This window comes from Anolis sagrei, chromosome 3 (genome assembly GCF_037176765.1).
Source record: "Anolis sagrei isolate rAnoSag1 chromosome 3, rAnoSag1.mat, whole genome shotgun sequence".
Lineage (NCBI taxonomy): Eukaryota > Metazoa > Chordata > Lepidosauria > Squamata > Dactyloidae > Anolis > Anolis sagrei.
In genome coordinates this window covers 22,477,032-22,499,106 of record NC_090023.1, presented here as the reverse complement: position 1 = coordinate 22,499,106, position 22,075 = coordinate 22,477,032, and the positions used below count along the sequence as shown (strand labels likewise).

At 40.2% G+C, this 22,075-nt stretch overlaps 1 protein-coding gene across 1 annotated transcript in view; it reads right to left on the bottom strand.

Annotated features, from left to right (window-relative positions):
• The window catches only part of ARHGAP42 (Rho GTPase activating protein 42), a 201,625-nt gene that overhangs the window by 41,142 nt on the left and 138,408 nt on the right, over positions 1–22,075 (bottom strand). The window contains exons 7-8 of the mRNA XM_060771073.2: positions 12,530–12,634; positions 4,482–4,611 (exon numbers count right to left, since the gene is read on the bottom strand). Coding sequence (XP_060627056.2) covers positions 4,482–4,611; positions 12,530–12,634 — 235 coding nt within the window. The remainder of the gene's footprint in view (positions 1–4,481; positions 4,612–12,529; positions 12,635–22,075) is intronic.

Sequence of the window (22,075 nt, the reverse complement as noted above, 5' to 3'; positions counted from 1 at the left end):
TTTCACTGCTTCATGTGTGTTGATACTATATTGATGTCAAAAATTATCTTTTTACAGAACAGATTTCAAATGCCAGGAATTTTATTTCTCATTAGTCCTTTTAAAATGTTACCACATAGTATTAATAATAGTGCTTAAAACTATTAATTATTAAGTCTAACAGCCAGTTGGTTGTATGTTCAAAAGATTTTATATAATCTTTCAAGTTCCATAATAATCATTTAAACTATACATCACTATATCCATCTGTATTGTTAAAACTATAGAGTAAGGCTGGGGTTAGGGGTGTAAGACCCCCACAAAAGTGGGAAAACCTTAAATAAAAAACTTTTTTTGTCCTGAGAGAAAAATTCTCCAAGAATCTCAATGTCTTTCAGTGCAGTTCTTTCAAAAGCTGGCATAGAATCATGCTGGAGAACTTACAAATGCTTAGAGCAGTGATGTCCAATATTTGGTCCTTCAGATGTTTGGGACTCTGTCTCTTAGAAGCCTAGCCAATTTGTCCAATGGTCAGGAATTCTGGGAACTAAAAGCCAAAACACCTGGAGGATCAGAGATTGGACACCACTGGCCTAAGGAAGTGTTGCCTCTACAAAACTCTAGGTCCTCAGGACACAGTTCTACAGTTAACTCTGTTGGACACTGACTGTAGAATTACATAGGAGGATCTAGAGATTCTTAGAGAAAACACATTAAGCAAAGCTATACATGATTCAGTCTGTAAAGGTAAACTTTCAAATGTGGAGGGCCAACTGTATTCCGGATTCAGCAACACCTCTAGAGGGGAACATTCACTCAAAAATGGAGAATAAAATATTAAAGAGTGGATATTTCATCCCCTATTTCTTATCATCATTTGCCATGCAAACTGAAGCAGATAAGTGAAGTGACAGTATCTACATTCAAAGTAATTGGAGAGACTGAGTACAAAGATGTATTTTATGCCGACAATTCTCAGTAACAGAAGATGTGGCAAGTGGACCCAGTTCTCCGCATTTGGAATAATAAGTGTCCCCATTATTTCGCTTTGCAATGACAAAATGAGAATACATTTTTCTGACTATATTCCTGACAATCAGCAGCCTAACCTACTACATTACTGAAAAAGATGCCTTCCTTTCCAAGACTGCAATTGTCTCTGTCATTTTCTCTCTTAGCTGAAACAAATGATCAAATCCTTTCCTCTTTGACAAGAGTATGTCAATTGGCCTTTCACTATTTAATGAAACACCAAATGTGCCCAGAATTTCACTTTGTCTTTGCTTTCCTGTTAATAATACCCAAGATAATTTCCACTCAACAAGGGTATTTTTAATAGTATATTATTATTATCAGTCAATTAAATACTATAAAAGTGACTCAGAGCAACCTCCCACTTTTTTTCAGCAGGAAATATATATCTCAGAAAAGTACAGGGAGAAGAAAGGAAGGGGTGACTCTTCTTTGACACATAGGCTTAACAAGAGCAAGTAGGAAAACACAAGTGAGAAATCAATATCATTGAAACTTTATCATTGCACTCCTTATTTTTGAATGTCAACTTATCAGCTACAGGGTGAACGCTACAGCTTGGAATCAGTGAATGTATTAAAGTTTTTATACCGGCATTACAATAAATTGAAAACAAAAGTGGGATTCAAGAGATAAAATGTCCATATCCATGAATGATATATTCCAGGACCTTGTGTGGATGTGCAAAAACCATACTGAATGAATAACTTCTGGAGGAAACGTATCACAGAGTTGCCTTGCGGGGAAAAAATAGAATAAAAAGAAATAAATTAAAAATAAATAGATTCATGCAGGAGAATGTAGGAAATGCCTAGAGATGAAAAACTGCTAGCACAGCTAGGTCCTCCAGCATGGCTCTATGGTCAACCTCTGGGAGAAGCATACTATAGAACTGCCTTGAGGACCTAGGAAATGCTAAGAGAGGAATAGCATATTTCACTGTGTCACAGTTGTACTTTTATCCCTTTTTTGGCTGAAAAAAAAGGGGGGGGGGAAGTGCCACTATTATGCTGTGAAAAAAATCCAGCTATGGGGCTTCATTCAGCCATCAGCCAAGTGAAGCCCCATAGCTGGATTGGATGAGGGCAAACAAATTGAAACTCAATCCAGACAAGACAGAAATGCTCCTAGTCAGTTGAAAGGCAGATGAGGAAATAAAGATATAGACTGTGCTGGATGGAGTTACACTCCCCCTGCAAACACAGATTCACAATTTGGGGGTCATCCTGAACTCAGCACTGAACCTGGAGGCCAAGGCATCACTGGTGACTAGGAGGGCCTTTGCACAATTAAAACTTGTGTGCCAACTGCACTTATTCTTTGAGAAGCCAGATCTGGCTACAGTAGTATGTGCCTTCGTTACATCCAATATTGATCACTGTAACAGTCTCTACATGGGGTTGTCTTTGAAGAGTGTTCAGAAACTTCGGCTGGTTCAAAGTGCTGATTAGGACTTTTAAAGCCCTATACAGCTTAGGTCCATGTTATTTGGCTGACAGCATCTCCTTGGATAAGCCTGCCCAAGCCCTGAGGTTTTCAGGAGAGAAAAGAGAGTGGTCCTTTTCAATGGCTGCTCCTCAACTCTGGAACTCCCTCCCCAGGGAAACCAGAATGACCTGTTGTCCTTAGCTGCCAGGCTAAGGCTTTTCTTATTCGGGCAGGATTTTAAAGAGGAAGGTTTTAAGGGTTGCTGTGGTTTTAACTTTGAATATATTTTTAACATGTTTATGGTTTTAACTGTGAATATTTTAATACCATTGATATTTAATTCTATTTGAATGTTTGTATATTTGTGGATTTTAAATTGTATTGAGATGCTTTTAATGTAAGCAGCTTTGAGTCTCCTTTGTGGAGAGAAAAATTAGGGTGTAAATAAACGTAATAATAATTATAAACATAAATATAATAATAATAATAATAATAATAATAATAATAATAATAATTCCATGAAAAGGGGTCCAAGGAAAGCCCCACAGCTCCAAGAAAATGAGGCTGGTAATCAAGTGAAGCCCCATAGGTGCATGGGGAAGTTGCATCTTTCTTTCAGTCACCTGAGCCAGTGTGCAGGTGGATGAATGAAGGGTGCAACTATTATGCGAGGAATTCTAAAATATCAATTTTGTCACCCCAAAAATGGGAGTGCAGCTATTACACAGTGGTGACTATTACATGAGAAAATGTGAGATATTTTGTTAGATTTGGGTAAATGAAAGCAAAAGTACTTGTTCCTCAGACAAGAGGGTTGTATTATATTAGCAAAGCCCCAAGAGTAACATTTTAATCATATTTTACCTGCCATAATAATATTTTTTACCTGCCATGTCCATCATATTTTAAAATTTTAATTATTAGATTTGGCCCAGCCACAAGTTTTTAAATGTCGTCGTGCTATTGCTAATGTTCATTGTTTATTTGCTGTTATGAGTTTTATTTACTGCTTGTATTATTGTTGTTTTTGCTTGTTATTGCTGTGTTGTGGGCTCGGCCTCATGTAAGCTGCACTGAGTCCCTTGAGGAGATGGTAGCGGGGTACACATAAAGTGTTGTTGTTGTTGTTGTTGTTGTTGTTGTTGTTATTATTATTATTATTATTATTAAAGCTCTTGTCACACAACATTCTGACAATAATGCATTGGAAAGTTTCCTGTTCACATCATACAAAACGATGCTGGATGACCACATGTGAGGCATGTCCCAGCTACTGATATCCTTTACCAGGATGGGGTTGGACAAAGTACTATTGGGATATTTTTCAACTTTACAATTCTATAATTCTATGATGATAGCTCACTAACTGTTTTAGGTAAAGGTAAAGGTAGTCCCCTGACATTAAGTCCAGTCATGTCTGACTCTGGGGTGTGGTGCTCATCTCCATTTCTAAGCCGAAGAGCCAACGTTGTCCGTAGACACCTCCAAGGTCATGTGGCCGGCATGACTGCATGGAGCGCCGTTACCTTCCGCCAGAGCGGTACCTATTGATCTACTCACATTTGCATGTTTTCGAACTGCTAGGTTGGCAGAAGCTGGGGCTGACAGCGGAAGCTCATGCCGCTCCCCGGAATCGAACCTCATTAAAAAAACTATTATCACGGAGGATAAATCTGACACTAACATATACTGGCAGAGTTTCCCTGATGACTATAGAAAAGAAGTCAGCCCTAAAATACTGCAACACTTCTCATATTTAGAGTGATGGTCTGAAGAAGAAACTCTCCTCCCTGTATCTAAACATTCAAAATTATTCTGAATCCTGATTTCCCTGTGTTCTCCACACATGGAAGAAGTCCTTCCTTTCAGACTGTGAGCCTATATCTTAGACTTATGAGAATGCTATATTGTTTCCACCAATCCAACTTTATACAGAAATTGATAGCAATAAAATGAAGGATTAGGGCATGAACTTACGGAATGTATGACGCTGTGCCACATTCTTGAGTGGGTAACTCAATGCAGAGTAACATACTACTCACGTTTCTCTTGAACGTAGAGGTAGCCTTCCATCGTCCACTGGCTTGGGGGTCTATAATCTTGACTAGCTGATTTCATTCTCTGCATGAGTCGCTCTACTTCCTGCCTCGTGCTTTCAAAATTATTCCGTGTCTACGCAGTAAGATGCAGAAAAAGAAAAGAAATGATGATGAATTAGGATTCTATCCATGCTGACTGAAGTGGGTGGAACACTTATTAGCTCTAAGGAAATTGATGTAAAATACGTACTTCAGACCAGAAAGATTTGGAAGTACAGATGCCATAGAGACTTTCTATATTTATTTATTTACAGCACTTCTACCCCGCCCTTCTCAGCCTGAAGGCCACTCAGGGCAGCATACAGACTGGCAACAATTAGATGCCATGATCTATACACTGACTGAGTTTTTGTATGTTAGGAAGACATAAGCTTTCCAATTTTTCCCATTGCTCCCATATGTGTGTAATAGGATTCTTAAGAAGAAATTCTTATTGGCTTTAACTGCCCATTCCTAACTACTTGCTCCCTGTTGCAAAACCCACAGGCAAACCACATGTTTGAAAACCAACCATAAACATAGCATATCATGGTATCACTTTGTTTGATATCTATGTTGTTGTTCATTCGTTCAGTCGTCTCCGAGTCTTCGTGACCTCATGGACCAGCCCACGCCAGAGCTCCCTGTCGGCCGTTACCACCCCCAGCTCCCTCAAGGTCAGTCCAGTCACTTCAAGGATGCCATCCATCCATCTTGCCCTTGGTCGGCCCCTCTTCCTTTTGCCTTCCACTTTCCCCAGCATAATTGTCTTCTCTAGGCTTTCCTGTCTCCTCATGATGTGGCCAAAGTACTTCAACTTTGTCTCTAGTATCTTTCCCTCCAGTGAGCAGTCAGGCTTTATTTCCTGGAGGATGGACTGGTTGGATCTTCTCGCAGTCCAAGGCACTCTCAGCACTTTCCTCCAACACCACAGCTCAAAAGCATCGATCTTCCTTCGCTCAGCCTTCCCTAAGGTCCAGCTCTCACATCCGTAGGTGACTACAGGGAATACCATGGCTTTGACTAGGCGGATCTTTGTTGCCAGTCTGATGTCTCTACTCTTCACTATTTTATCGAGACTGGACATTGCTCTCCTCCCAAGAAGTAAGCGTCTTCTGATTTCCTGGCCACAGTCTGCATCTGCAGTAATCTTTGCACCTAGAAATACAAAGTCTGTCACGGCCTCCACGGTTTCTCCCTCTATTTTCCAGTTGTCAATCATTCTTGTTGCCATAATCTTGGTTTTTTTGACGTTTAGCTGCAACCCGGCTTTTGCGCTTTCTTCTTTCACCTTGATTAGAAGGCTCCTCAGCTCCTCCTCGCTTTCGGCCATCAGGGTGGTGTCATCTGCATATCTGAGGTTGTTAATGTTTCTTCCAGCAATTTTCACCCCAGCTTTGCATTCAACCAGCCCCGCACATCGCATGATGTGTTCTGCATACAAGTTAAAAAGGTTGGGTGAGAGTATGCAGCCTTGCCGTACGCCTTTCCCAATCTTGAACCAGTCTGTTGTTCCGTGGTCAGTTCTGACTGTTGCTACTTGGTCCTTGTACAGATTCCTCAGGAGAGAGACAAGGTGACTTGGTATCCCCATCCCACCAAGAACTTGCCACAATTTATTATGATCCACACAGTCAAAGGCTTTAGAATAGTCAATGAAGCAGAAGTAGATGTTTTTCTGAAACTCCCTGCCTTTCTCCATTATCCAGCGGATATTGGCAATCTGGTCTCTCGTTCCTCTGCCTTTTCTAAACCCAGCTTGAACATCCGGCAACTCTCGCTCCATGTATTGCTGGAGTCTTCCTTGCAGGATCTTGAGCATTACCTTACTGGCATGAGAAATAAGGGCCACTGTACGGAAGTTGGAGCAGTCCTTCGCATTTCTATCTATCTATATATCTATAGAGTCTGCAATATAGTAATTATTTTCAAATTTCCATGGGAAGCAGGAATAATTGATATTAAAATAAGCTGAGTAGTTAATGGCCCCACAAGTCCACAAAACTGCAAAACATCATTAGTGGCTATGAGAAAAACCAAAAAGTGGCTAATACCTTACTTACTTCTTGAGTACATTAAATGAGAATCATATTTTGCTACAAAACAAGTATGTCCTTAAAGCATTGTCACATCCATGTCAAGTGGCCTTTTTGTGTGTATATTACTTTTAGAGAGAAACGAAACAAGAAGCGAAGAAGTCCAGATTTTCAACAGAAGCTGGGTTCTGTAAGATTTCTGTTTTTCTCTCAACACTGTTCTCCAAGTTTTATGCATCTTCAAAGTCGAAAAATCAAAGGAGACTCAGACTTGAAGAGGCAATGAAGAGTTATCAAAACTTCAATTTATTCAACTAACATGACATCCATTATTCATTCTGAAGTGAAGTGTCTAGAGACTAAAGGAGGGGGAGCCCTAGGATCCATCTTTTGTGCCAAAAGAAATGAGTTATATGAGCTAAAAGTTAACTTTGCTTCTATTAACTTTGCCCAGTGTATTTGTCCGAACGGATCTCCCTCTACATCCCACCTCGAAGTTTAAGATCTTCTGGGGAGGCCCTGCTCTCGACCCCGCCAGTGGCACAAGTGAGGCTGGCGGGGACGAGGAGCGGGGCCTTCTCAGTGGTGGCCCCCACCTGTGGAACTCACTCCCCGGGGAGATCAGATCGGCGACTTCCCTTCTAGCGTTTAGGAAAAAACTAAAGACCTGGATGTGGGACCAAGCTTTTGGTCATGCTGACAACTAACTAAAGGACCTGTCGATAGACAAGGACAATGGAATGGAATGGATATATGGACTCTGATATATGGACTCTGACATGAGATTGTTTTTATGATTTTATTAGGTATTTATTTTTTATTTTAATTGTTGAATTGTTATATTTTGTATTGTTTGTTGTGTGATTTGGGCATCTAATTGTGCCTTCCCTGTAAGCTGCCCTGAGTCCCCCCCGGGGTGAGAAGGGCGGGGTATAAGTAGATGAAATAAATAAATAAATAAATAAATATTAAGGATGAATCTACATGGTAGGATTAATGCAGGTTGACACAACTTTAACTGTTATGCCTCAATGCTATGGGATTCTGGGAGGTGTTCGTGTGATAAGGTGCCAGAACTATTTGGCAGAAAAGGCTAAAGACCTTGTAAAACTACAACCCCCATGATATGTTAGCATTTAGCTATAACAATTAAAGTATAGTGTCAAACCAATAATTCTACAATGTGTATGTGCCCTTAGTTTACCTAATAGCTGCTAGTCAATAATTCTACAATGTGTATGTGCCCTTAGTTTACCTAATAGCTGCTAGTATTTTTCAGTCCCATTGTTCCAGCACACATAGCCTATACCCACAGGCATAGAATGGCTCAAAGCCCAAAGCATTCAAACAGTAGTGGATAGGGAAAGATTACTTTAAAACTATGAAATTACATGCGACACATACTCATTATGTTTCCATAATCACAGAAAGCAATGGGAATGTGTTTATACAGCACTGACTCATACTTTCATATATAACCCTTCTATCTTGTAACTGTCAAAAAAGCATAATGTGGAAGCTTTCCAGATTTTTTTTCGTGTCAGAAGCGACTTGAGAAACTGCAAGTCACTTCTGGTGTGACAGAATTGGCTGTCTGCAGGAATGTTGCCCAGGGGATGTATTACCATCCTGGGAGGCTTCTCTTGTGTCCTTGCATGGGAAGCTGGAGCTGACTGACGGGAACGCACCCTGTCTCATGGATTTGAACTGTTGACTTTCAGGTCACCAGTTCTGCTTGCACAAGAGTTTAACCCATTGTGCCACCGTGGCTCCTTTTTCAGAATGGTGAGACTATAAAAGGTGAATACAATTGGCATTCTTATGCATTAATATTTCATCACAGGTCTCAGTGAATACTGGTAGATTTGGTGAAATTACAAGAGACAACCCGACAAAAGAGGGCTAAAGGAATATGAGATTGGTTATGATTCTACTATGAGACGAAGCGGATTATTTAGTGTAACTTTGTAATTGTTGTATTGTTAAGATGTTGTTGTAATTGCCTTTTTGTAAATTGCCTTTTTATATGTGTTGTACACCGCCATGAGTCGCCCTAAAGGGCTGAGAATGGCGGTTAACAAATGCATTAAATAAATAAATAAATAAATAAAATATTACAAGAGGTAAAGATATCAAGAGCACCTAATGCTTGAAGTATGTCAGCAATTTTTGAAGAAACATTTGATGAATTCGTCAAAAGCATGGAAGATTATGCTTCCAGGAAATTTTGTAACAAATGCTAGAACCAAACATTAGATTGAAATTTCAAAATTTTGACAGTTTTAATAAGGCCAAACTTGCCAATGAATTGCTGTATAATATAAGATGGAGTTGTGATATAGATTGATAGGTGCATGGTAATGGCCAAGAGAGCCAGAGATGTGGCTCGGGTAAAATATATTCATTTATTGCCACAGTTTCTGAACAATAAATATTATCCTGAATTGCTAGAGCACCAAGCTACAAAATATAAATCAAGAATGTGATTGTATGGTGAAGCAACAGTGACCTCTGGTGCTTTTAGAACCAACAGTTTAGTTATAATTGCTAGTTCATTCTTGGATAGCTTCTTTTTTTTCCAGTCTTCCCATCAATGTCACTTTTTACATTTTGTCTGATAAAAGGTCAGATTTTTATTTGTGAAACTTCCAAATACTTATTTTCAAATTAGCATTGCTCTCCTGATATCTTTGAAGAGAGGGTCATATTTTCAGGCTCGTTTAATCACCTAAAGCACAGAACTTTCTCCATGGTATTGTGGAAGGCTAACCCTAACCCTCACAACCTCTGAGGCTGCTTGCCACAGATGTAGGTGTAATGTCAGAAGAGAATGCTTCTAGAACATTTCTCACTATGCTTCATACTTTTATTAAAAATCATTTGAACAAAAAAGGGGGAGGATATAGCTATTTTACCCCAAATGCACTGTTTTCTCTACAGAAATGTTTTCTCTATTTAAAAAGGATTTTGCAAAAAAAAAATCACACAGAAAAACATTTCAGAGTGAGAAATCTCACCACTTTTTGATGTCTCAAGCCTCTCCTCCTCAAAGTTTAGTCTAGCAAATGGATTAAGACAACTACAGCTGGACCTCCACATTTGAAGGTTCACCTATTGCAGATTTGATTATTCACCGATGGATTGATACGGTCTACCTGGGAACTCCTAGTACTCCAGCATAATTATGATTACCATCTGCCAGAGGGTGACCATAGAGTTGCACTGGAAAACTAGGGATTCCTAGTGGAACCATATTATGCCCTTCCACCAGTAGTTAAACACACTGGAGGACAGAGATTCCTAAGGAAATGTTCTCTCAGGTTAAATGTCCTTCTTCTTATACAACTACAGCCCCTCAGATTATTTTGGGACTGCATCTCTCATAATTCTCTCAATAGTTCATTTTATCTAGGGTTGATGGAAACTATGTTGTTGTTGTTCATTCGTTCAGTCGTCTCCGACTCTTCGTGACCTCATGGACCAGCCCACGCCAGAGCTCCCTGTCGGCCGTTACCACCCCCAGCTCCCTCAAGGTCAGTCCAGTCACTTCAAGGATGCCATCCATCCATCTTGCCCTTGGTCGGCCCCTCTTCCTTTTGCCTTCCACTTTCCCCAGCATAATTGTCTTCTCTAGGCTTTCCTGTCTCCTCATGATGTGGCCAAAGTACTTCAACTTTGTCTCTAGTATCTTTCCCTCAGGCCTGAGCAATCAGTTGCCCATCTCTCATCTAGTAGGAGAAGTCAAGTGAGCAAATGCAGGCAGCCCCTAATTTACAAACATCTGTCTGACGAATGACTCATAGTTAAGAATGGGGGTGAGACCCCCAAAACCACATTTCCCCACTCCAGTCTATACTATTCCCCACTTTCCCCTTCTATCTCTCCACTCTTGGACCTGCTCTGCAGATACTGTCTTACTTTTAACACTATTGAACCTTTTAAACTATATGTATTTTTTTTTTAAAGTGAATAATTATATATATATATAGAATGGGGGTGAGACAACAGAAAGTGAGAAAACTACCTCTCGGAAGGGAAATTCACTCCTGAAAGAGTTATCATAGGGGAAAAGTGTATCCACTGAAGCTTTATTACCAATTCTTGTTTCCATAACAAGCCATTTTTTTTACAAAATCCAATTATCACAGGTACAGAAAGTGAGATGAAATCTTCTAAACAGGTGCACAGACAGTAAAACATACACCACAGGAGTGTTAGCCTGTCCCTATGTTATTCAAAGCTTACATCTATCTATCTATCTATCTATCTATCTATCTATCTATCTATCTATCTATCTATCTATCTATCTATCTATCTATCTAACTCTGGTGTTCTGGTGTTAAAAAAATTACCTGTTCCAGCTTACAAACAAATTCAACTCAGCTTGGGGACTTCTGTAACAGAAATGGTGTCATGGATATGCAAACATTCTAGTGGTAGAACTCACTAATGGTAATGCAAAATTATGTCTAATGCCTGAAACCATAGCACATAATCTAAGTTAGTTTTTCAGTATTTTCACTTTATAGTTTTAACACAAGCCAAAATGTAAACTGTAATTCTGTGGAAGAGAAGTGAAGGACCCCAAACGACAACAGGGTATGGAGAATAAACTTCAGCTCCCTGAAAATTTTCAGTGTTCACTCTACCCATTTTCCAAACCAGAAGTGGGCTCCTGGGCATTTCTATTTTTTTTCCCTCTGTCATTCAGTCTTGATTTTTTTTTTAACCATGCAGTCCCTGGACGGCGATCAATCTCACCAAATTAGTCCCACACTTTTTTTTTTTGTCGAGCCAGGAGCAACCTGAGAAACTGCAAGTCACTTCTGGTGTGAGAGAATTGGCTGTCTGCAAGGACGTTGCCCAGGGGACGCCTGGAAGATTTGATGTTTTATTGTCCTTGTGGAGCCCCCGGTGGCGCAGTGGGTTAAACCCCTGTGCAGGCAGGACTGAAGACCGACAGGTCACAGGTTTGTAATCCAGGGAGAGGCGGATGAGCTCCCTCTATCAGCTCCAGCTCCTCATGTGGGGACATGAGAGAAGCCTCCCACAAGGATGATAAAAACATCAAATCATCCACCCTGGGCAACGTCCTTGCAGATGGCCAATTCTCTCACACCAGGAGTCACTCCTGACATGAGAAAAAAATCATCCTTGTGGGAGGCTTCTCTCATGTCCCCGCATGAGGAGCTGGAGCTGATAGAGGGAACTCATCCGCCTCTTCCCGGATTTGAACCTACGACCTGTCGGTCTTCAGTCCTATCAGCACAGGGGTTTAACCCACTGCGTAGTCCCACACTAACATCAGTGTTTGGCCAATGTCCCAATGTCTACTGTTTAAGGAAACCTCAAAAGCAACTAAATAGTTTTCCCCTCTCTCTAATGGCTGGAGTGAGACCTCAGAGATGGCATAATTTATCATGCTTCCCTATGTATAACATAAATAAAAGTTAACGATAAATACTGCATAATAAGGATAAGTGTACACATTTGCCCAATCTGCATGACAAATAAAGATGTAAAATCTGGCTTTGCTTGGCTCTGAAAGTAGATTGCTGAAGCATAAAATTTTATTTTCTGAGTGGAGTCCATGCAATCCTGCCTACAGGCAGATCACTAGTGTGAAGACATTCATAAAATTCTACATCCAGGGTGAGCTGTATACAATGCTTTTGCTTAAATCCATTTAAATTACTAGACATTCTGAATGGGATTGTTTTTCCAAACTGGGGGCAGAACAAATTTTACTAATTTAAATCTTGGAGATGTTAAATCAATAACTGGATTTCCCAAGGCAAAGGGATGAAACTAGACATGACTTAAGTAATATGTGAAGCTTTCTACATTTATGCAGGAAGTTCCTTGATTTGCATTCTAAAAATTTTAGCATCACAACAAAGCATGGGCAGCACTGCCTTTGTTACAGCTGAAGTTCAATTATCTAAAAAAGTCAGAATAAATGTAGCTGAGCCTTACATTCTGTAAATTGAATTGCAGCTGCTGCTTGTATGGTGCAAACTCCTGGGCCAATTCATATCCTTCATGATAAAATGTAAATAAGCCCTGAAGAAATGCCAAAAGCTGAAAAGAGAAAAAAATACAACTGAAAACTAAGCATTAAACATTGCATCACACATATTAGAGAGCATTAGCAGAACAGAACTGACACCTATTAAAATAGCAAAAGGGGTAAGAAAACACATACAGGTTGGATATCTTTTTTGCACAATGCTTGGAACCAGAAGTGTTTTAGAGTTCATATTTTTTCCCCCAAATATTGAAATGTTTTCATGAAATATCTTGGAGTTTGGACCAAAATCTAAACACAAAATTAATTTATGTTTCATATGCACATAAACTTATACCCATAATCAAGGGCACATGTGTTAACCTCAAGGCCCACAGGTCAAATTGGTCATCCAGATGCTGGACTACAACTCCTGTATTCCTCATCATTAGCCATCACGATTAGATTAGAGCTGATGGGAGTTAGAATACAGCAAAATCTGTAAGGCTATTATAATCTGTTACATTTGGTCAGGATAGTGGGGTTTGAATTAGGACACTAAGCATGTGGATATGATGTTTGATGGTACAATGTCTTTTAAGTTTTCCTCAACCTCAGAAACACAAGTGCTGTTGGGCAGCATCGTCATTCAATAACATCGGGGGACCACCAACCACTATGTAAAAAAAAATTATAGTTGGCCTTCTTGTATCCATAGATTCTCTGTCCATGGATTCAAAAGCCCTTTGAAACAACCATAAAACTGATGTGTGTCTTGATGAAAAAGAGCTTGACACACTTGGCCTTAAAATAATTCTGAATACACAGTATTTTAAAAATTTATTTTGTGCATGAAATAAAATTTGTGTAGACCAGTAGTTCTCAACCTGTGGGTCCCCAGATGTTTTGGTCTTCAACTCCCAGAAATCCTAGCAGCTGGTAAACTGGCTGGGATTTCTGGGAGTTGTAGGCCAAAACACCTGGGCACCCACAGGCTGAAAACCACTGGTGTAGACTGAACTGAGAAAATGTCACTTTCACATTTCAGAATTTTGGATAAGGTATGCTTAACTTGTAATGTCAAAAAGGAGAACATATATTATGGTGGCCTGGTGTAATTCCATTGGGCAGGAAATGGTGGTCTGTAATATTGGTGAAGTCCCTTGAAGTCTGATGGTTTGTGATGTCTCAGGGCAAGAAGGTATATCTAAGTTGATCTTCCAATCATTGGCGGGTGCTTGTAGGGTGCCTGTGGCCCTCCAGCTGTATTGGGCTCCAACTCCTAGAAGTACTAGCCAGCTTGCCCAATGTCCAGGAATTCTGGGAGTTGGAGGCCTACAAAGTTGGAGAGTTGAATTTACTAATATAAACAGCCATACAGATATAGCTTTCAAGCTCTAGACTCAAAATTTGGGCTAAAAAAAGAATGTTCAAAGTCAGCCTTTACTTGCCAAAAGAAGTTACTCTCTCAAAAACTTACTTATGTGCTGTTTTACATATATTTACTTTTCTGTGTCTCTCTGTCTGGAAGGGGAACTTTTAATCAAATCTGGTAATATTAGCTCATAGATATAGCAAAACATCAGGAGTGGAGTGAAAAGGCCAGAAATAAGGGATTTATTTCTCAGCTTGTTGATATGGTTAATTTTAGTTACAACCTGTGTACAATGTCATACAATGCAAGTTTTAGTCTTCTTTCATTACACATAATATGACCCAGTTCATTATTAACATACTACTAAAATGTCCTATTTGTGCAGCCAGGCTTCAGAAAGTTGAAGAGTGTTTATGTTTTTTGAAGACTTATTCAGAACGATTAATCTAATTCTGAACTGAACAAAAACAGTATCTAGCACTAGATGGCAGCAATGTCAAACTCATTGTGAATCATTCAGTCCTTCAATATCAAATTTTATTCTTTTATTCAATATGGTATCTAGTAACCGAGCATCAAGAATAAAAGATACTCTGTGCATTTCGAGTGTATCCTTTGATCCAACCATAACATTTGAACCAGCTTGTGATGTGGATAAGTGACATTACTTTGCGTTTTCCCAGTCAATCTGCTAGAAGTCACAAATGGAGATCAAGGGAGTCTGAGCATGGTATGAAGTTCTAGATCATGGGTAGGGAAATTTTGTTCCTTATATTTTAAAACTTTAGCATCCAGAAGTGCCAGCTTGCATTGCTAATGATAAGGGATTATGGCAACTGTAGTCCAAACCACGTGGACATACAATGGTTCCTTACCCTCGTTCTATACCAGAATGGGCAGAATGCATCCCATGGGCCTTTTGTGTGATTTGCAACTCTCTGATGCCACTGCCTCCACAGACACTGGATTTTTCTCTGTGTGTGAAAGCCTCCTGGGATGGTAAGTGTGGAATTGCTGAAGCCCAGAAAATTTCACCCCAACCAACAATAAAACACAGACATGACCACAGTCACTTTCTGGTCAACGGCTTCCACCAAAATTGCTCAATCCTAAATATGTCTCAAGAAATGGGCCAAGTGAAGCCAAACCATTCTTCAGTTAGACAATGCATGCAGGTATCTTTTTCTCCTTATTTTTTTAAAAAAAGGCACAGCTATTTCAAAAGGGGAAATTGGAACTATACAAGTAGCAGACATGGGATTGGTGAATCCTGTCCCCTATCCAGATTAAATTCCCAAGGATAAGGAGAAAAGTGAATGTTAATGATAATTTGGAGAGCAGAGACAATCACAATTGGTTCCCAGTAGTAGTTTCTCATACTAAAATTTGCAATTAAGGCAATGTTACGAACATCTGCATGAAATGTCAAGTGCAGCCTTGAGAGAGGCTTTTCTCAGTTGATATGTTTTAAATGTAACTGTTTTAAACCTATGTTTTACTCATCTGCTCTGGATTTAGCGATTAACAAATTGGTTCCCTTCAAAAATCAAAGCAGGTCAAAAGATGTCGCTTGGGATTTTGAATAACTGCAACTGAGCATTATCTCTGAATTCAGACAAACTGCAGATAGTCATAACCCCATTTTATGGGGGGGGGGGACTACCTTCAAGCCTTAGGTAAAGGTAAAGGCTTCCCCTTGACATTACATCTAGTTGAGTCCGACACTGGGGGATGGTGCTCATCTCCATTTCTTAAGTCAAAGAGCCGGTGTTGTCCGTAGACGCCTCCTAGGTCATGTGGCTGGCATGACTGAATGGAGCGCCGTTACCTTCCCATCAAAGCGGTACCAATTGATCTACTCACATTTGCATGATTTAGAACTGCTAGGTTGGCAAAAGCTGGAGATAATGACAGGAGCTCACCCTGTTCATGGATTCAAACCGTCAACCTTTCGATCAGCAAGTTCTGCAGCTTAGCAGTTTAACCCACTGCACCACTGCAGCCCCTACCTCCAAACCGTATCCCAAAAAAGTTATTATACTGGCTATCAATATTTAAAAATTCTAAAACTATAACAGTAAATAAAGAACAACTCTCAAACACAGGGGAACTCCAGACAAGAAACAATCAGGAACACCTAATGACCTCTCAACAAAGGATTCTCCCACGCAGTAACAAGCCACACCTAAAAACTGTCAGGCCATCAAATGCTAATCAAGGTGGCCACTTGAAACCTTCAAACCTAGCTCCAACAGACAAACGTTCTTTCTCCTACCCTGGACTTTCTACAGATATATAAACCCAATTTTCCTAGTTTCCAACAGACCTCACAACCTCTGAGAATGCCTGCCACAGATGGAGGTGAAACATCAGGAGAGAACATGGCCATACAGCCCGAAAAACCTACAACAACCCAGTTACCATACTCCAAACTCAAAAATGGAAAACTGAATGTTGGTGGACAGGAAAAGAGATTTAAAAATGGGCTTAAAGCTAACCTTAAAAACTGTGGCATAGACACTGAAAACTGGGTAGCCTTGGCCCTTGAATGCTCTAGCTGGAGGTCAGCTGTGATCAGCAGTGCTGTGGAATGTGAAGAGGGCAAAAGGGAAAAATGTGCAAAGAGGAAGGAGCATCAAGCCAACCCTTTCACCTGGAAACCAATGTCCTCACTGTGGAAGAATAGGGCTCCATAGTCACCTACATATCCACTTTCAAGATACTACACTTGGAAGGACATCATATTCGGACAATGCGGGATTGCCTAAGTAAGTAAGTAAGTAAAAGTAAAGTAAATGTGAAACTGCAAGAAAGGAAATGTGAGGCTGATTTCCCTCATAACTGCGAGAGCTTTTTGTGTAGGGAAACACTATAACAAGAAACCATAGTTTATGATTATGTGCATTTTAAACACAGCACTTTGCGCTGACAGCACATTTAGGGCTGCTACTCTTTGTGGTAAATCTTCTGTGCTTTTCACAGGTGTATGGCAGCCAAAGATTCACTTGATGATTATCTATCCATAATTGTTTCCCAGTTCCAGGATAAGCTGCGTCTCTAAAATTTAACTATTATGCAGTTGTTTAAAGTATGAACACCCTACTGAAAACACTTATTGAAATCCCAGGGCAGTTACAACAATAGCAAAATGTTGCTCTGCTTCATTTCTGTGAAAGCCAGTTTTCCATTTCCTCTTATATTATAAAATCCAGTTTATGACTGTAGATCCAAGTATGTTTTGTGCAATCTCTCGTTTCATTTTCCTTTAAAAACTGAACCAGGAAGACAGTAACTTCTTGGCTGATGAACTAAAGGCCAGAGGTCAAATTCCTACCCTATCCAAAATGGAAGTGCAATCTTCTTCCTGTGAGAATAAGATGACCAAACAATCTCAGGGTCACCAACATTGCATAAAAATAAATAAAAGATTCTTGCAGACTTTTGATGCAGTTTCCCCCCCGAATGCTGGAATCCCTGTGGTCCAGTCTCTAACACCCCCATGGCCAGGGCTGTATTAAATCAGCACAAGCTTTGATTTACTGAACTGAGTGATTTAGGGATTCACATGATGATAAATATACTATTTGAAGTCTAGTTACAGATCAAATCTAGGGGGGAAATCAGACAACATGCCCTTCCATATCCTGTTGGTTCTATATCATTAGATAGCTATAGTATAAAGTGGTGAAGTGTATGTGTGAATGAAGCAGCAGAGCCAAACCACCATATTAGTATCAACTAAGATGCAATGGTTCATAGGTTTGGGTGGTGTTTCATGATGCGCAGAAGTACCTTGGTTCAATATCCTAATGCAGCCTTTCTCAATCCTTTTAAATTGGAGGAACCCATAATTTTCAAGTCTCAGGGAACCACTGCATACATATGATTATGTCTATAGTGTATGAGAGATATATCTCTATCACACACTGCTTTTTGCAATCATTATTTAAAGCCTAGATTTTCAGCCCCTTTTTAGGCTGAAAAAGCCTCCCTTGGCTTATACACGAGTGAGGGTCCTGGCAGGAAGGTCAGGGGCTGAAAAAGTACTTCTTTTAGTCCCACACCTTCCCAACAGAACCCTCACCTCTCCGCAAGCAAACTAACTGGGTCGCTGTGCTGAGAGAGGGGAGAGGGTGCGTTCCCCTCTCTCACGTGCCTTCCTCCCTCCCCTCCAGGAACAGTGAACCAGCTGGGTTGCTGTGCTGTGAGGAGAGGAGAGATTGGGCGCCTTCCTCTCTTCAGTCCTTCCCACTTTCTCCCTTCCCACCTCAGTTTCCCCCCCACTTTTCCAGCACCCATTTCTCACCCCAGTCTTCCTTTTTTCTAGTTTTCCTCTTCCTAACCCAGTCTTTACTATTCCTAGACCATCTCTCCCCACTTTTCCAGCTCCCTTTCCATCCTGGCCTTTTCCAGGTTCCAGTCTTTCTTTCCCATTTCCGACTTGCTCCTTTCACCATTACAGTTTCCCACTTTCCCACCTTCTCTTTCTCACCCATTTTTCCACTTTCCCAGCCACCTTTCCCACTTCAATCTTTCACATTTCTCCACTTACCACTCCAACCTTTCCCACTCCAATCTTTCTACCTTTCCAGCCCCCTTTTTTGCACCCCAGTCTTGCTAATTTTGCAGTCTTCCTTTCTCCAACCAAATCTTTTCCAGCTGCCCCTCTTTCCCAAGCCCAATTTCCCCAGCTTTTCCCGATCCCCACTTCACACTCGAGACTGGGGTCTTTCCCACTTTTCCAGGCCCCCCCTTTCCACCCAAACATTTTTCAGTTTCCAGCCCCCCTTTCACACCTCAGTCATACCCTCTTCTCCAGTTGCCCCCTTCCGGCTCCAATCTGTCCTACTTTTCCAGCTACCCACTTTCCACCTCATTTTTCCACTTTTTCAACCACCATTTCCAATTTATTTTTGAAATTTACCAGTAGCTGTTGCATTTCCCACCCTCAGTTTATACTTGAGTCAGTAAGTTTCCCAGGTTTTTGTGGTAAAATTAGGTGCCTTGACTTATATTCGGGTCAGCTTATACTCAAGTATATATGGAATTTATTTATTTATAACCTCTCCTTTTCACTCCAAGGGGGATTCAAGGCAGCCTTACAGAAAGACAACATTTCAATGCATCATAAAACAACAAAAAAAAATAAAGTAAGCCATTGCATTAAAAACATGGAGTTAAGACAATCATAACCTCTAGTGACCTCTCATGGGATCCTGAGGTCCACAAATCCTGCTCTACAGAAGTATCAAACAGAAGTACAATGGGCCCTTGGTATCTGCTGTAATTTGTTTCCCGGATTCCTTCACATAACTTTTGACCTATAGCAACTCTAAGTCAAACCTATCACAAAATTGAGTTCTGATGAGGTTTGCCAGTTCCATTCACTGAGGCTGAGAGAAATACAATTTGCTCAAGCTCAACCAATGAGTTTCTATGGAAAAGTGGGGATTCAAACTTTTGTTAGCCTAACACTCAAATATATTGTCTACATTTTGGGAGATGTATTGATACAGAAATATTTGCAAGGTAATCCAGAAAAGCAGAAGTGTGTAAGATGGAAGCGTAACTGTCAGCTCTCTGCTATATGCATGGTTAAAGATGCCTGGCTTAGTATTATGCAACTTTAACCATGCATACAGCACAAAGCTATGTTTCCACATTGAAAATCCAGCTTTGCCAGAGCATCTGCAAATATTTCTCTATCAGTGCAGCCCTTTCAGACACTGCTACTTATTTGTTCTGATCTACTGAACCTTACACAAAATTGAAGCTATCACATTAAAGCCTCCCTCTAACTGAATAATGGTCATTTCAGCTTTGTTGCAGCGCTGGACCTCCTCCTCCAGGGTTAGTAAGGAGCAGGGGTTGCCAGATACTCCCACAAAATATTGATTTTGTGACAACAGCGGTTAGACAGGAATTTGATTACTTTTATGGTATATCCTATATAATTTTTAAGGCTTCAAGCACAAACCTGAGCTGCTATTTTGCTCCTTTTGCAGTTGTACTCTATTTGCTTGCCACTTACTAAAAATAAAATTAATGATTTTTACAGAGGTGACGAATGGAGATATTTTTGAGAGCTATTATTGGTGTTAATGTGAATCATATCACAGATCCTGTTAGTGCAAGATCTATTCTGAACAGAGCTTGCAATTCAGAAACACTTTTAATATTGGGTTGTTGTAGGGTTTTTTTTGGGCTGTATGGCCACGGTCTAGAGACATTCTCTCCTGACGTTTCGCCTGCATTCAGGAGAGAATGCCTCTAGACCATGGCCATACAGCCCGAAAAAACCTACAACAACCCAGTGATTCTGGCCATGAAAGCCTTCGACAATACACTTTTAATATTATTATTATAGCTTCCAGAATTCCTCAGCCAACATGGTCATTCGACATCCTGGTTGAGGCATTCTGGAAATTACAGTTCATTTTTTCTATAAAAAATATTTTCAGACTTTTACTCTGATTTGTCTATCTTCAGATTTTCAAATGGGAGGTTTTCACAAACCCATCTGTATGTCCATAGGATCAGAGTTGAATTTATTTGCACAGGAAATATATCTGTGTACGGGTTAACCTCATGTCAGGCATGTAGCCCCCCCCCCCCCTGAAATTCTCATGGTGGTTCGCGAAAAGACCTTACTGGTGCATTATTTACACTGCTATGTTTATTCATATCATGATCTGATCACTATACTCAATATATCCCATATGCATGGGGGTATTGGGGTAACGATACAAAAGGTTTGCTAGGGTAGACCCTCTTTCACTCAAACTCAGCAGCCCCCCCCCCCCCCCCCCCGAATCGAAATCCTGGCTACAAGCCTGCCTCATGTATAAGGTTTTGCAGGTGTGGGGCCAAAACTATCACTTTTTATATATCCCAGGGATATCCCATATATCCCATATCCCAGGGATATGATGAGTAATTCTGTGAAGAAGGGAAAGTGTCACCACCAAGTCAAGGGGCCAGGCAATACCTATTTATCTACTAAGGGCCCTTGGCCACGGTTTCCACTATTTTCCCACATTCAAAAAGGCAATTCACTACTCTACTTGGAGAAGGGGATGGTGTGTGTGTGGAGAGAAGGGGGGCTATTGTATTAACTCTTACTTAAAAAAGAAATATTCCTTTATTTGAGTAGAGTGGCAAAAGACAAGAGCTTAGTTCATGCCAGGAGAATCTTTAAGAAGCAGCAACTCCCTCTACTTTCTTGGCACTCCTTCCAGGAACAATACTAAAGAATTGCCACCTCTTCCATTTCCCCTCTCAAGCATTCAAAAAATCTAGAAGAACTGTCACAGTGGACAGTAAATACTACTTTTGGGATGTCCCAGGATGGACTATGATTTTGCCTTTCATCAATCTACTCAGAGAATGGAATGGTTCCTTTTATGGTAAGTTTTAAGGCACAGGGAAGCTGGTAAGTTTCAAGGCAACATTATCCATGGATAACTCAACCCAGTTTTTGGAGGTCAGTTCTTCAATTAATATTTCCCAACTTACTCATTAGTTTATACAGTATCTGCATTACCATTCCTCTACTGCCCACAAGGACTCAATGGTCTGCATTACCCTCTACAAATGTAATCAACTTTCTTTTTGAACATATATTTCATGAACTAGATTTATGTTGGTAAAGGTTCAGATTACACTACAATCTTGTCAAATTAGAATAGCCCGTGAGCTTCTACCTTTAGTACAATTCAGAAATGAAGGCCACTGTTCCAAACGTACTAAGGTGGAGACTCTATTTCTGCAATGCACATTTTTTTCATGGGCTTTCAGGGTTATAGAAGTCAAAGACCTCATGTTTCTCTCGATCCTGAATGCAATTAACAGTAGTTCAAAGAGTGAAGGCAAGCTTGCATCATTATTTACTTTGAAATACGGATGAACAGAAATGCAGCCTTACAACTTATTAGAAGAAAGATCCATAAAAGTTAACCGAACTTATTCTGAGGTGAGAATGTATATGACTTTCAACTAAGGCATAGATTGTGAGTCCTGCTTCAGCGGTTTCATTTTTTTTTAAAGTAACTTCTATTCTCTCTCTCTTTTTACTTCTTTAATGAAAGGTCTAGATAGATTTATTAGAATCTGAAAATGAATGCTGTGGGTTAGGGGTTTT